Below are 16661 nucleotides of genomic sequence, written 5' to 3' on the forward strand. Positions count from 1 at the left end.
TAACTGTAAGTCGCTTGCTTGTAAGAGCACTGATTTTAAGTGTGGGTCGGAAAATAGACAGCTAATGTCCATATTTGGACCTGTAATAAAGGTACCCAACTCCATGAAATGTTCATAAAACTCACTTTCTGCACACACTGGAGTATTTTCGTCGGACTATATTTATTGAGTTCGGCGTTAAACAAACAAACAAACAAACAAACACTGTATTTATGTGTACTAGAATCATGTATTAACATGCCCAGTGACATTCGAGTGTACCATCTAATCAACCATTAAAATTATCTGGCTTTGCGTTGTGGAATTTGGTTTGGTTTGGTTGGTTTGTTTGGCACTCCGCAATATTCCAGCTATATGACGGCGGTCTGTAAACAATCCAGAGAATAATATGAGCATCGATTCACGCAATTGGGATCGATGACATGCATCAACCAAGTGACCGAGCCTGACCACCCGATCCCGTTAGTCCGCTCTTAAGACAAGCATAGTCGCATGGGTTGCTGAAGACCTATTTTACCCCGGATCTTCACGGCTCGCGTTATGGCATTGATGATTCTGTAATCCAGGTGGCTGGATACTGACACAAACTCTATCAGGGTTCTTGGTAAAAACAGTGTGGGGAAGAACAAGACAAATACTGAAGCTCAGAAGGAGTAATACGTTTAATAAATAAAGACGGTAGTGCACTGCTGTATACAAAACCTGAAAGGTAGGTATATAATCAATAACCCAAGAAAGACGCAAATCTTACGTAAGAAGGGAAAAATGCGCTACAAGCCAGCTAATGGAATTACGTGCATACATGTATGTCTGTCGAAATAACAGCCAAAGTGCGCTATGATATAAAGAAAGCACTTATTATTTCGACTTGTTCCGTTACATGTGCAGCTGTATAACACAAGGTGACCGAGTCCTGATCAAGTCAATGTTCGCAGCGCTACGACCTTCTTAATCCTTTGATAAATTATAGAGACAGGTCGCAAGGCAGCAAACTCTTCTTTTTTTTGGGGGGGGGGGGGGGGGTCGGAACCATGGTGTTTATAAAAGGTGAATATATAATATAATAGAACAGTTGATATATGTTTCCATTTTGTCACGATCTGAAATGTTTCCTTACATTATTTGCATAAATATATTTGACAGACTCTCATCATTTAGCATATATTTCTCTGTTCAAAAGTCAAGGAACTTCAACAATATTCAGCTGACCTTTCACTTAAAAAAATACAATTTGAATACATACATTTACTGATCAGGACGACAAGAGTTAGTATTGCTACAGTTCGCCAAAACATAATTATTGCTTGCCATATCTCCAATCTACACAAACTAATAATGCTAACAAAACACAATGTTTTAGGAAATGATAACCTCCACACCTGAGACGGCAACAATGTAGTTGCATTGTGACAATAATATTTTTAAAGGTAGTCTTCTTTCTCTACAGCAAAACGTTCCTCATCAGTCTCGATGCCTTCATACTTGGCGATTTCCGCATCTCTCTTGCTCTTGACGAACCATGTCACCAGTTCCTTTCCTAAGGCATTGCACAAATCCTCATCACGTTCCAGTTCTCGCAGAGCTTCAGCCAGGGAACAGGGGAGCGATTCAGCATCATCTTGTTTACCCGGGACTGGGCACTCCATTTTCTTTTCAACGCCATCCAATCCAGCAGCAATGGTAGATGCCATCACAAGATAGATGTTGCTCTTTCCTCTTGGAAGTCTGTTCTCGATGTATGTTTTGTATGGATCTTCGTTCTTGATGCGGAGACATGATTGTCGATCTTCTATTCCCCAGTTGGCAGTCATGGGTTTAAAAGGATTGATGAAGTTCCTGTAGCAGTTGATCGTTGGGTTTGTGAAAGCAGAGAGAGCTTTACTGTGCTTAAGGATACCTGCAATCCACTGTTTAGCAATGACAGAGAGTTTGTCCGGAGCACCCGCTTCATAAAACACGTTTTCTCCAGATTTGTTCCAGAGGGAAAAATTGAAATGTGTCGCTATTCCCATTTTATCTTTAGAGGACAAATAAGACATGAAGGTTGCTCTAAGACCTTTCTGATCCGCCATTTCCAGGAGACCTTCCTGCAAATTAAAAGCCTCATCGGCGCTCTCAATTCCATATTTTGGTTTCGTCACAGCTTCAAAAAAACCTGGCCCTAGCTCAACATGGAATCTTTCAACATCAATATCAGATTCTTGAAAGTTTTTATCAAAGTGAAATATAACTTCGCTGTTCTTGTTCAATAACCTTTGGCTTAAGTATGAATTGTAATTAAAAACTGGCTCCAAGGTATTTTTTTCAAGGAGTTGAAACTCAATTTCATTGCCAGAATAGAAACTTAATCCAAGATCATCCAACCTCTGCAGCTGTTTTCTTGCTGAGTACCGAGGACAGGCTTCTTGCGGAGAGTTGTCTTTCTTCCATCGAGACTCGCACAGCATCTCAGCAACCTTCACCCCTTCTGGTGCCCAGGGAATGGACCTCAGTGTGGCAGGGTCAGGAACAATCAATACATTGCCAAAGTTAAAGTTCTCCTCGTGCTCTATTCCAACAAACTCTGATTGAGGTCCAAGTGCCAAGACACCTGAAATGATACCAACTCATGTTTACGATATTGTCCACCAAGCACAAGCATTCTTCTGCAGTGTACAACTATTTTCACTCGCTCATTCATTGAATTTCCTAATCTGACACAAAGAATGTAATATGATATGTTGTATAAAATAGCAATCCACAGCAGTTAGAGTTACTTTACACAAAGTTCACACTTTAAAATATTAAGTTTTCTTATACCATTTATTTTTCAAATTTTCATAAACATAAAATGATTGGAACATTTCGTTATGTTGTATCAAAGAAAATGTTTCCAGAGCCAAGAAACAATAACAACCCAATCTTCTCCTTTTCCCCGTAAACTTGAAAACAATCCAGTGATTGATATTAGCATCGATCCACGTCATTGGGAAACGATGACATGCTTCAACTAAGTCAGCGAGCCTGACCACAACGATCCCAAGAGTGGCCTCTTAGGGCCAGCATGGGTTGCTAAAGACCTATTCTATCCCGAATCTTCACAGGTCTATACCAGGAAGTTGTCATATTCATAAACAAATTGGTCTGTATAATAAATTTTAAATATGTATGTGAATAATGAAATGCTTGTTTTGAAATTGGGTGTGATGCTATTATCAACCGACATTATTGAAGGCTCTGTCCAGGAGGTTAAAGCATAGTAAAATTATCCCCCTGTGTGACACGTAATCCTATCATAATCGATGTAAATATCATCAACAAGTGTTTTTAAGCCAACTCAGTTCCGAGTATTTTTTAATTTTGGCTAGCATTGTGCACAACCACCAGTGGCTAAAGTGATGACGTAAATCCTGCTGGGTATCATGCAAAAAGCAGAGGTACTGAAAGTCCCCATGATCCCCAGTGAGGTGGCCTAGCTTTGGTTACTGCTGGCCTATAGCCCGTGTTTTAAAACTGTATACATCATATTGTTATGCTCAAATATGTTTCATCAAAATTTTTTAAATATAATATGCTCAAATATGTTTCATAACTTGTTTTTAAATATAACTTTGCATAAATGACTGACTTGTTAATATATTAACTTGGTCTCGTCGCTATATGGCTAGAATAATGCCGATGCGACGTTAAATTTTAACTCACTCACCTACTCACTCATATAAAAAGCTATATGCCAAATTTGATGGCAACAATATTACTACGTAAAACCCCATCCTGACTATAAATAGCCCGCTAGGTGGCGGTGTTTCAGATTCGAACAGTGACTGACAACGTAAACACAACAGAGTGTCGAGAGAAGTGTTTTGATAACTGTACGTAAACAAGATTACCAAACTTCGTATCAACTTGAATGACAAACTTTGGATACCACAAATGGCTCCATATCTAGATATAAGACAATAAATTTTGTGTAGTTTTATCATAAAAAATCGAGTCGGTCGTGTTTGGAATCTGCATCAATCACAGTGGGCGGAGCAGCAGCAGCAGCAGCAGCACAACTACAGTTTTGGTTAATGTATACTAATGTAACGATACATAAATACGAAATTGACGTTTGTTACATAAGCATTAGCGACAAGATCCTTTCAGTTCAATCCGAGAAATACAGATATGTGTTTAGTATTGGTCCCTTGCATTCAACAGTTAGATCTATACCACACAATAATCAGATTATATTTATAAAACTTAAATTACACCGATTTTTCAACTAATGGTTAGGAAGAGGCCTAGACACCAGAAGTTTCGCCAATATTATTTAGCTTGACTGCAATATATGATTATGTAACGTGTGTCAACATAGCAATACACATAAGCCGCTGGAAAATAAGTAACAAATAAATATATTTGATGTTTTGACCTCGTACATTAGGCCTGTCTAGATAATATTGTACTTACGATAAACGAAAACCCCAAATAAACATATTTCAAGACAATTTTAATTATGGATTTCCTTTTCTTTCACATAATTTTCAAACACAAAACTGAGTTTGATCATTAGTTCAACATGTGCCTCGTGTATGTTTGTTCGGTGGATTTGAATACACTTCGCGCACAAGTTTTAAAACATAATCTGGCCTCACTTCCCGCTTTTCCATACCAATCATTCATCTGCTGCTACGTTTAATGTCCGTTTCTTCAAGTCCGATTGTCTTGGATCTCTCCAAACAATTCGTCTATTAAGCTCAGTCCAGAAGTATTTGTAGCGCTGTTTTCGAGTCGACGAATTTTTAATCCCAAGAATCGGCACTGAATTTGTCAAAGTTTCTGTTACACTTGCAAGGGCGCCATCTTGTTGGAGTTGAGTTGTCAGTCGGAATGATGTCATCTTGAATTGAAACTTCCTCCACGATAAAGTCATCAATGTCAAATTCGAAATGACAAGGGCTCCCCTGATCACCTCGAACAAGTGTCCGTCAATTTAAGCCTCACACGAAAATGTTTTGTTGCACATATTGAAGACAAGCGAACTTGCAAAGTACTTGACAGTTAGCTGCAATCTAACTCGGATGCGCTCACAGGCCACAGTTGCTGGGAGGTCCCGTGGTCAGAAAGGGGGCAAACAAAATGTTTTAGAGGGTAATCGGAAAAAGTTCGCAGTGCAATCCTAAAATACCATGTACATGATGTATTTCTATTATAGTATTCACGAAAACATTTCTTTACTAAAAATGCAAATTAATTTTTTAATTCATCCCGAGGTCATAAACCCTGATTACGTGGGTTGGTATTTCGAAGGAATCTTGTGAAATCCCAGACATCCCATTTGTCAGACAGACCAGTCAAGTGTGACCAGTTTATCTGCCTGGTCTTACCTTCTAATTAATGAGCTGTTCCAAACTGTGGGCAGTGTATTCTACTCCAACTCGTTAAGTGATACAGATTAACCAGATTCCTCATCTGCGCAGACGGTGAAGAGGACAAGATCCTGATCTTTTCCACTGATGAGCAGCTGAGGTGTCTTGCTGAAGTTGATACGGTCTACATGGATGGTACGTTTTCCTGCTGCCCTCACCTGTGGAACCAGCTGTACCCTGTACATGCCCGCAGTGGATACACCATGTACCGCTTGTCTTCGCCCTGCTGCCCAACCGACAACAGACGACATACGTCAGACATTTCACTTTGCTGAAAACAGAGGTACAGTAGGCTCTCAACCGACCCTTCTCACCAGCTATCGTACCTACAGACTTTGAGATGGCTTCCATTCGAGCGATCGAATGTGAATTCCCAACAGCCGACATCAAGGGTTGTTTCCTCCACTACACCCAGGCTACATGGAGGAAGACGCAAGACCTAGGCTTAGCTGTCCAGTAAAAGGAAGATCCCCAGATGCAGAGCTGGATTCAAAGAGCAGCTGGACTTCCCCTTCTTCCTCTTCCTGAGGTGTAAGAAGCCTGGCTGGAGGCAATGGATGCGACACCTGAGGGGTGGCATGGTCCCAAGATTTCAACAATTACATAGTGACGACATGGGTTGACGACGAGGCCCCGTTTCCGACTCCCCTTTGGAATTGTCACCACACAGTAGGACCTAGGACAAACAACAACCTGGAAGGTTTTCATGCCCGTGTCAACCGCAGTCTTTTACATCAGCATCCCAACCTGTGCAGACTTGTGGATTTGCTTCAAGGCATTGAGAAGTTGGAAGGTGCCAAGCTGAAACAGATAAACTTTGGTGCTGCTCCCCACCCAGGAAGTAGGTCTACAGAGAGTCACGGGGAAGGCTGGTGCGTCTCAAAGAGAAGTTAGTCAGAGGGCAGAAGACATCTCTTGACATTCTTGGATGCTGTTGGACATTTCCTGAAGCTGAGCTGAAAACAGCCATTGTACTGAACTGTGATCAGTGTGTATTGTGTATATAGTGTCTTTTGCTAAAATGTAATGAATACTTCAAAAAGGGTGATTTCTGGTATGATTTGATCATTAAAAGTGCATAATCAACCTATCCTGTAAAGTCCTCAAAATGTTTTCTTGTCTATTCCACTTAATGAAAGGTAAACAGTTAACTATTGCTTGACAACCCAACCTTGAGTAATCCTGGCATAAGCTGTCTGACAAATGGAATGTCTGACAATTGGGAGGTTACCCCATGAATGAGGCTGTGAGTATTACATTGTTGAAATCAATTGACCAGGAAGATTGTCAAGGCTTTGACATTATGACAGATGCTGGAAGAGGTAAAAATGCATCTGAGTGCGACATTGTTGCTTTGAAGTGCGAGACCAAAATATGTGTTCATGGAGAAGTAGTTACAAGAGATGATGATCCGTATAGCCAGCGACCTGAATAGTCTTGATGAAAATAATGTTGAAATCCATGTTCAAGCACATGACAGAATATTTATCTGAACATCGTTTCGAAATATGTGAGGCTGTCAGGGTCTGAGTTCCCCATCTCTGTTTCGTCGTGAGATAATATATAGTTTTCGTGTCTCAATTTTACATGACGATGTTATAAACTTGGCACCGATCTAATAATTTTTTATTACTAGATCTATATCTACCATTTCACCTTCATAATAGAACCAGGTCAAATTTATCTTTCTTCAGTTGTTTAATAAAAATTCTTTTCCGAAGCAAAGCGACCTTATCTACATCAGAAAATAATTTATAGACAAGATTCTTGTCAACCCGCTCGCCAGTTAGTTGAGGTTTGAGGTGAGAAAAGCATACAAAAACTATGGATGGCCTTATGGAAATGACACTAGGCATTCCAAACAACAGGGAATCTGGGTCACTCGGACCCGCAAAGGTTCACGGTTTGAGTGACTTCGGTACATGAGGAGCTTGTGTGACTTTGCCAAAACACATTGCTACTGGGCAATGAAAACATGCGACGGAAACGACAAAAAATTACTTTCCTATTTTGAAAATATTCTGACAATAACCAGGGTTTTCACGATCGTTGTCATCCAGATTCCAGATGAAGTCAAGACGCACACGACGAAAAAAATACCGACTGCCGTTGAAATCACCGATTGCCGTGTATATTTGTGAGAAATGCTATTCGTAAACTGCAAATATACCGTGCAACACAGGATTATGTTTGGTGTCGTTATACATATTATGGTGTTTTGTTCATAAACACTGGTTTTATTTATCACCACAAACGTATTTCTGTCTCGTCCAGGTAATAGCGCAGAACATATTTGTGTTTTGGACTGGAATAAAAGCATAAATCGTGGACATTCCACAGTATCATTTTATGAAGATGTAAAGACGACATTGTAGGTAAGTTTTGAAGCCAAAGGCCTACCCGTTTGTTGAAAAGTCAATTATTTTTTCACAATTAAAAATGGCTTCAAATTTAAACATATTCAGGTTTGTAGCATATGCTATTTGAACATATATTTTCCGTTGGTGCTTAAAAAAGGACAAAGAAACATATTATGGAATTCATCACCAACATCGCTTTTCTTGCTGAGTTGACACGTTCTTCATTAACAGGAATTTTGTGCCACCTACATAATTCAATTGTTATAAACCTACTAACATTTTAGCCTATTGTTTTATAGGTATCTGGTAAAAACTTCTTGGGATGCTTTACTTTGTCCAAGTAAGACCTGGTATAGCTCGAGGTTTTTCATTTTCTTAGGAAGACCTGATGGGTTGAGTTACTGTAGTGGATGGAATTTGTACTTGGTGTTTCAAACGTCCATTGTTCTAACATCGAAGACAAGAAATTAAAGTTTTCATTATGGATGCCGAACATGCTATCTCTCCAATCGTGTTTAGCTTTGTAACCCACTGTTTTCCCAATGATCCACCGGGGCAAGTGATGAAAAGTTATTAAATTTTACTTGTCATGACTTCCGTTTGTGTTGCATGCTGCACGTGGTTTTTCTCTCGCACGCTTTCATCGAATTCCCTTTATACCGCGACACACGTTATTATTTCACTAAAAGGTATCCCGATGTTTTGGTATTACTTCTGGTATTTCTTGCATTCAGACGGTCCATAAGTTGGATAAAACACTAATCCTCGTACGCACTGCAAACACGAAAACGTCGTTTTTTCCGTATATGGTCACTGGACGGGATAACGACGTTTTTGGACGCTTTCAGACGCTTTCAAACCATCGTTTTCCGTCCAAATAACGTCGGTTTTTTTACATCGGAATTTACTTGGAGAGAACGATATCATCAAGCTCTTCCTTTTCTTGATTGACAGTGTCAATCAAGCAATAACCTCTACCGGTATTTCTACCTCTTAGATTTCATTGGTCAGTTCTCGCGCGTCAGATTACAGGCCGGAGTTTGCTGAATTCAATCGTTCTGCGTATGCGGATTGTTTAATGCCTTTTCCAAATTTTCCGTTTCGTGCATGCGCGAGTTTGGGGATTGTTTCCTAGATTTAATGTCACCGCTATTTGACAGTGATTCACAAACACATTCTCATGATAAGGTCGAAATCGTACAATGTCGCTTAAAAATGTATGGCACGTACTTGATCGGCACGCATTTCTCATTAACTAACACAATGATAACGTAAAGAATTTTAGTCAAAATAATTAGGAAAGCGCAAGGTTCAGGAACTGCTGAGTACTGGAAAAAGATTAATACTTTCGCAAGTTATATAATCGTCAAATACGCAAACTAATATCAACCTTGATAATTTGACGGCTTTCAAAATTTATTTTTTGTAGAAGGTGACCTTGGTGTATATTGCCAGGAAATTTATGCATATATATTTTTCCGATATTGCTTGGAATTTATTAATAATTTTAAGGTCCGGTCACATTCTCATTTGCACATGACACTTAAGCAGTGATCTGCTTAATATTATAATGTAGTCGACAATATTGTGTTATTGTAAACATATTAGTGTCAAATTCCAAACTTGTGATGTCTATTCAGACAAATGCTTAGTCTCTAAAAATATATAATTTTAATAGAAACAAATAACTCCATTTAAATTGTGAGAGGAGCCCCAGGGAAATGGGAGATTCAGAGATGAACCTGAAGAAAATCTAGACTTGTTTCATATAGAGCTTTTGCATTATAGAAAGGGCTGAGCGAAAGGGAAAATGATATGGATCCGGGACTTTGAGACAGGACCCGTGAAGATCCGGGATAGAGTAGGTCTTCAGCAACCCATGCTTGCCGTAAAAGGCGACTATGCTTGTCGTAAGAGGCGGCTAACGGGATCGGGTGGTCAGGCTCGCTGACTTGGTTGATGCATGTCATTGATCCCAATTAAGTGGATCGATGCTCATGATATCAGTCACTGGGTTGTCTGGTTTAGTCTCGATTATTTACAGACCGCCGTCATTTAGCTGGAATATGGCTGAGTGTGAAGGAGCCAAACTTAGATTGAATAATAACCCCAGACAAAAGAAATGTCAAATGGATTCCGGAAACCTTTGTCAGTTAATCTTATTGGTGCCTCTGCTAATTACACCTGTAATAAATTCACTAACTGAGCATCAAGTGAATGACGATAAATACACAGGTGTTGGGTCATACCAGGATACATGGATGACATCAAAGGAGTATTAACTGTTGTATTATATGTAATTTAGTTGCCTGAAAAAAATGGGTCGTTGCTGTTTTGAGTATATGAACTGAACTTCATTGCTGCAAAAATACCACGTACACGTATGGACTTCAAATGATGGTAGGAGTCTTTTCAAGAGCACTGCTAAAAAAAACGTTTCTAATTTCTTTGTATAATTCAAGTGCTGAACTGATGGGTTTTGCTTTTAAGGTGGGTGTTTTTAGATTTGGTCTTAACAAGTTGAACTAAGGTTCAAAATGAGGTTCAGTCATCTGTCATTATGTCAGTTGTATTCACAGACATTTTGTTTGGCATAATGAGGTATATGACATGTACATTGTTTGATTTATGAACACATGTAAAAGGGCGGGGGATATTGATGACTTTATCTTCTTGTTCAGTTGATGGTATAAAATAACCATATGCAATGGCAAACGAGGTTTCATTTACAGCCTCGAATAAGTCTATTTACTTGTGTAAATATCAAGCTGTGAAACACAGAAATAGGATCAAAATCAATGTCAGTCATCGTATTATCCACGCAATCCGAAAATGCTTTCACTGAGGGGATACTGTTTTTTAAATTTAACTCAGGGGTATTTCCAAATAGCGACATTCGATGAGTTTCCGCTGTTCTTTTTGTCTGTTTGTTTAGGTTGGAGTAATTTATTAACATGCGCCCTTTGTAATATCGAAACCTTGCGTATAGATATTGCCTCAATGGAAGCGTATCCCAATACGCTGGATCGATTCTCATAATATCAATCACTGGATCAGACTCGATTATTTACAGACCTCCGTCTATTCGCGAGAATATTGCTGAGTGCGGCGTTAAACAACAAACAAACAAACTCAAAGTTTATTTCCGCTGTCCTTTCAAACGTTAGCCCAGTCCCTTGTTACGCTCAGTTGCGTTAGCCAGCAAATCGATTCAAGGCAGTGTTAGACAGCCAGGTAGAAGCCAGAGATTAGAGCCCCTTTAATGTTACATGTATCCCGCTATTACTTAAAGTTATAGGTACCCCAGAGTAGGGCTTAATGCCGTGTGTATACCACAGTAGGGCTCAATGTTACATGTACAACAAAGTAGGGCTTAATGTTACATGTACAACACAGTAGGGCTTAATGTTACATGTCATACACAGCAAGGCTTAATGATACATGTATACCAGAGAAGGGATTAATTCCACATGTATCCCATAGAAGGGCTTAATGTTACATGCCATACACATCAAGGCTTAAAGTTACATGTATACCACAGTAGGGCTTAATTCCACATGTATCCCACAGAAAGGCTTAAAGTTACAAGTACCACATCCTAGGGCGTTATGCTACATGTATCCCATAGTAGTTCTTAATGCTCAAGGTACCACACAGTTTGACTGAACGGTACATGTATCCCACAGTAGGGCTTAATGTTACATGTATCGACCAGTAGGGCTTAATGTTACATGTATCCCACGGTAAGCTTAATGTTACATGTATCCCACGGTTGGGCTTAATTCCACATGTATCCCACAGTAGGGCTTAATGTTACATGTATCCCACAGTAGGGCTTAATGTTACATGTATCCCACCGTTGGGCTTAATTCCACATGTATCCCACAGTAGGGCTTAATTCCACATGTATCCCCCAGTACTAGTAGGGCTTAATTTCACATGTATCCCTGAGTAGGGCTTAATGCTCCAGGTACCACACAGTACGGCTTAATGCTCCAGGTACCACACCGTACGGATTTATGCTCCAGGTACAACACAGTGGGGCTTAATGTTACATGTATCCTTCAGTAGGGCTTAATTCTCCAGGTACTACACAGTAGGGATTAATATTACATGTACCAGTCCACACAGTAGGGCTTAATGCTCCAGGTGCCGCACAGTGGGGATTAATGCTCCAGGTACAACACAGTAGGGCTTAATGTTACATGTGTCCTACAGTAGGGCTTAATTCTCTAGGTACTACACAGTAGGGCTCAATATTACATGTATCCTACAGTAGGGCGTAATGCTCCAGGTACCACACAGTAGGGCGTAATGCTCCAGTTACCACACTGGTCGGGTGAAGTATCATAACCGGTTTGTCAACTTAAATAGGTCTGTGGTCACAGGTCTATGATTGAGATGGGTAGTTTGACTTGTCTATAATTAGAAAGTTATATTGTGGCGGACTCCTTGTGATTGTTTTGTGGTGAGTACACAGCTAGTGCTAAACTGCACAAAGCGGTCCCCTTCGAGGTGGCCCCGGATGAATTATCTGACTCTATTATTCACCAGTGGCGGATCCAGAGGGTGGTTCTGCCCCCACACCCTTATTGTATACATCCGATGGCATTTAGTAAGCACATTGCTTACCATGATAACATGTTGATTTGGTTGTTAAAGCAAATTTAATACCGGTTTACATTTACGTGGACTTCTTCATTGATAACATCTATTATAAGTATTAAGTAAAAAATAACCACCACCCTCCACCACCCACACCCCCAACCCCACACCCAACCCCACCCCCGGCTTAAATTGTGCTCCCGTCTTGCTCATATGTCTCTTTATGACTCGGAATTGGAATTTCTGCTCGGTAATTTGACCAAGAAGTGTAGCTTAAAATTCAGGTATATCGATGATCTGATATCGTTGGATAACGATCAAATTGCCAATTCCCTTCCACTGATTTACCCACCTGAACAAGAATGATTTACAATGATTTACACACCTGCACTGGAAATGAAAAGGACCAATGAAACAGCCTGAACTGTTACATATTCAGATCTATGCATAACGATGATTCATATTGACAGTAAACTCTCCACAAGACTAGGGCTTAATGCTCCAGGTACTACACAGTAGGGCTTAATGTTACATGTATCCCACAGTAGGGCTTAATTCCACATGTATCCCCCAGTAGGGCTTAATGTTACATGGCAAGAGAGAAAACTTTCACAAGACCTTTCCCTTCATAGTCCAGCGATAGTCCAGAAACTCCACCATTTGGTGTCTGCATTTCACAGTTTGTGAAGTACAATCGAGCATGCTCTTTCTACGACTATTTCATAGAGTGTCATATGACGAAGCTATACCTACTGCCTCTCCTTCAAGCAGGGATGTCTAACGAGAGATATTATATTCGTATGGACATGGAGAGGGCTTTGTCGCTTATAGATACTGTCAGACTAACAGCGTCTAGGCGTTGAGTCCTCGCAGAGGCTATCTACCATCGATATTGTTTTGCTGCATTAAACCACGTACGCCTCGAAAACGGGATCAGAATGTCAGCCTCGCTGACGTGTTTGATACATGTCATCGTATCCCAATTGCTAGGATCGATGCTCAAGATATCAAAAATATGCTTGTCTGGTCAAGACTCAATTATTTACAGACCTCTGTCATACAGATGGAATGTTGCTGGGAGCGGCGAAAAACAAACAAACAAACAAACACAAGATATGGTTTTCATGCACTTGTTGCATCAATGCATCTGTATGCACTGTATGTTACTAGATACCAATGGATCTGTATAGCGGCCATAAAATTTCCGAGTCCCGTGATGGGATTCGAACCACGGACCTTCTGATCAGAGGTCGGACGCCTTGTCCACATGACCAGAGAGGTTAACCCCGCCAGCAAGCTGACAAGGTTTAGGATGTCATCTGTGTGATGACTCCACGCCCTGCTACATCTGTAATTTGGATACTTACCCTGGAACATGTCCAGCCCTTTTTCCAGGTAGGTCCTAACATGGCGTCTAGCAATCGCTTGACCACGACTACTGCCGTTCAGGTCGCAGATGGAAAATCGGACATAGTCATATTTTGCGATTTCTTGCTCGACTTCTTCAAAATTATACATTTCTAAACAGTGTTTTGGACAAGTGCTTCAATGCTGCCTTACTATCAGACCGACTCGTTAAATGATTGCTTGAAGGTGCTGAACAATAAAACCGGTTATTTTGTCCAATAAACATGCGTCACTTATTTTATGTTGCTACAGGACAGATGAAATTGTTGGACCGGATTAAATCGGTCACGCGTGGCTAATACATGTAGGTCAAGTATCATATTTGATAACAGTTTGCTTCAGGGTGAATTGTGACTCAAATCATCTTTGCCTTTTGATCATAATATGAAATTGTGGTTCAGGTTATACATCTATTGCTTGATTTAACCAAGAGTATTGCTCATGTCATGTAGCCAATGACATTCCAACATCTAGATTCCCATTCGTGGCCACACACCATGACACATTGTTCACGACTGTTGCTGGCGAGGTATGTTTAACTCACAACTGACCCGGTTTTAACTGGGCCAACCACCCAGGGGCAGGAAAGTCATTTACGTATCATCATCACATCAGCAATACTACTAAGAGGAACGTTCCATTGAACGGTGTTTTAGTGCAACATGACAATAAATGACGTGTACCAAACGTTATCATATTCGCATCATCATTACTTCTGACATCTTCCCGAGACAAGGGCGTTAACTGACTGTAAAAGTACAGTTTCCAACCATGCCAAACTAGGCTGGGATTTCTGGGCTCGATCGTAGCGCCACCAGTGGCGATTACGAGTTATGTCCCTGCTAGGTCCTTCCTGTTGACCAACCAGATTCCACCTATCATATTACTTGCATGTTTTTCAAACAAAATGGCGGGGCCAAGTCAAGACGATATGATCGATGATCAAGATCTATATTGTAATAAAACATGTCTTACCACGCGAAGTGCATAAAATCACGTGATCACCTTGATTAAACACATGAAAAGATGTGTTAAATATCTGTCGATGCCCATCAGTCCTGCTAAAATATAACTCCTTAATACCAGCCTAGTTCAGCAAGGGTGGAAACTGTACTTTTACATTCAGTTAACTCCCTTGCCAATAAAGATGTACTTCTGAAGGCGACTGTGCTTGTCTAACGGGATCGGGTGGTCAGTCTCGCTGACTTGGTTGATGCATGTCATCGTATCCCAATTGCGTGGGTCGATGGTCATGATATCAATCACTCGCTGTGCAGAGTTGCGTCCCTTTGGCACGCCAGAAACCTATGATTGTGGGTTCGAATCCCGATTCGCCCCGATTATGTTTCTAGGTTTGTCAGCACCATACCTGTGCTCGTGGGTTTCACTGAAGTGGTACACGTCTGAGACCTGCATCACTTCGGGATTTCCTCCAATATTAAGCTGACACGCCGCGATATAACTCGAATGCTGTTAAAAGCGGCGTTAAACTCAACTTATTCACTCACTGTCATAGAGGAAACGAGCTCAATGGCTTTCTCTAACACTTTATATATCCAAAAATCTAATTGCTCAATATGTTTCCAAAGTGCTCACAATTCTTATATCCTTGGTATTTTTTAATATATTCGGCGTATGCCCTCTAATTATAAGCCCCTTCGGACAGGACCCTTAATTCGTGAAGATCCGGGTTAGAATAGATGTTGATTTAGAAACTGTAAATAGTTATATTTTATGTCTATCTTGGTATTTCATTACATCGAAACCGTCGTTTGGTATGTGTTATTATAAACCTGGCTGATAGAGCTACAAAAGCCATGTTTTATATATTAAAAAGATCACTGAATTTAAATTTACCTGCCTGTTGATTGTTTTCTCAAAGCCTTTGATGTTCTAATCTTGCCTATTCTAACCTATGGTTGTGAAACTTGGGGATACGAAAACAATTCAGTATTGGAAAGAGTACATTTGAAATTCATTAAACTTGCCTTCAATCTCAGAAACTCAACACCAGATTATATATTGTATGGTGAATTTGGAAGATTTCCAATAAGTATAATCATATATAAGTGAATGATTTCGTTTTGGCACAAACATATAAGTAATAATCGACCTGTCATAAAATTTTCAACCCTAATATTGAAATACATAAATTCAATAAATAATACTAATAACAATAGAAACAACTGGATGGAGTCCATTAAGAGCTTATTAAACAGGTGTGGTCTTTCTGTAGTTTTTAATCAACCGGATTCTCTAAGTCAGGGCTGGTTAGTCTAAAAAATTGAAAACGTTTTAAAAGATCAATTTATTCAAAAATGGAATATCGATTTAACTGTAAGCTCCAAAGCTTGCAACTTTACAATACTAATTTCAAATTTGAACAATATCTTCTCTTATCACCAGAAATCCTTACTACAATTTTAAAATTCAGAACCCTGAATAATAATTTGCCCATTGAGACTGGCCGCTGGGAGGGCATCCCACGCGAATATCGCACATGTAAGCTTTGTACCTCCCCAGCCATAGCCGACGAGTTCCATTTCCTCTTAAGATGTGAATATTTTGACCAGCAAAGAAAAACATTAAGACAGATAGACTTAAAAAATATTCAGTACTTTAGGACATAGGCCCCTAATACAAACAAGATGGAATTTTTTTGGTACACTTTATGTCACGGCGGTAGATGTTTTGCTTATAATCTGTAGTACTTGACAAAGGCATTAAATCCTACATTTAATAATATGGATATTGTCGGTTGACATAAATCTTACGAAGGTTTCAGTTATCGGAGGAATGATGAGATGATTAGCTAGACATTCTCTTTTCGGTTGGGAATAATTGTCACATATAAACAACACATGTTATTCATCCTCAACCTTATCAGAGCCTCTAG

The 16661-nt window shown here is 39.9% G+C and overlaps 1 protein-coding gene across 1 annotated transcript; it reads right to left on the reverse strand.

The window, feature by feature from the left end:
* Positions 1–1012: 1012 nt before the first annotated feature.
* LOC124150893 (lengsin-like) lies at positions 1013–13932 on the reverse strand. Its single transcript, XM_046523083.2, has 2 exons — positions 13726–13932; positions 1013–2590 (listed from the first exon to the last, which is right to left on the reverse strand). The coding sequence occupies exons 1-2, from the start codon at positions 13874–13876 to the stop codon at positions 1422–1424; spliced, it is 1320 nt and encodes a 439-aa protein (XP_046379039.2). The 5' UTR covers positions 13877–13932; the 3' UTR covers positions 1013–1421.
* Between the last annotated feature and the right edge of the window lie 2729 nt (positions 13933–16661).

The sequence above is a fragment of the Haliotis rufescens genome, unplaced genomic scaffold (assembly GCF_023055435.1).
Source record: "Haliotis rufescens isolate VD_foot unplaced genomic scaffold, xgHalRufe1.0.p SCAF_12, whole genome shotgun sequence".
In the NCBI taxonomy this organism is placed as follows: domain Eukaryota; kingdom Metazoa; phylum Mollusca; class Gastropoda; order Lepetellida; family Haliotidae; genus Haliotis; species Haliotis rufescens.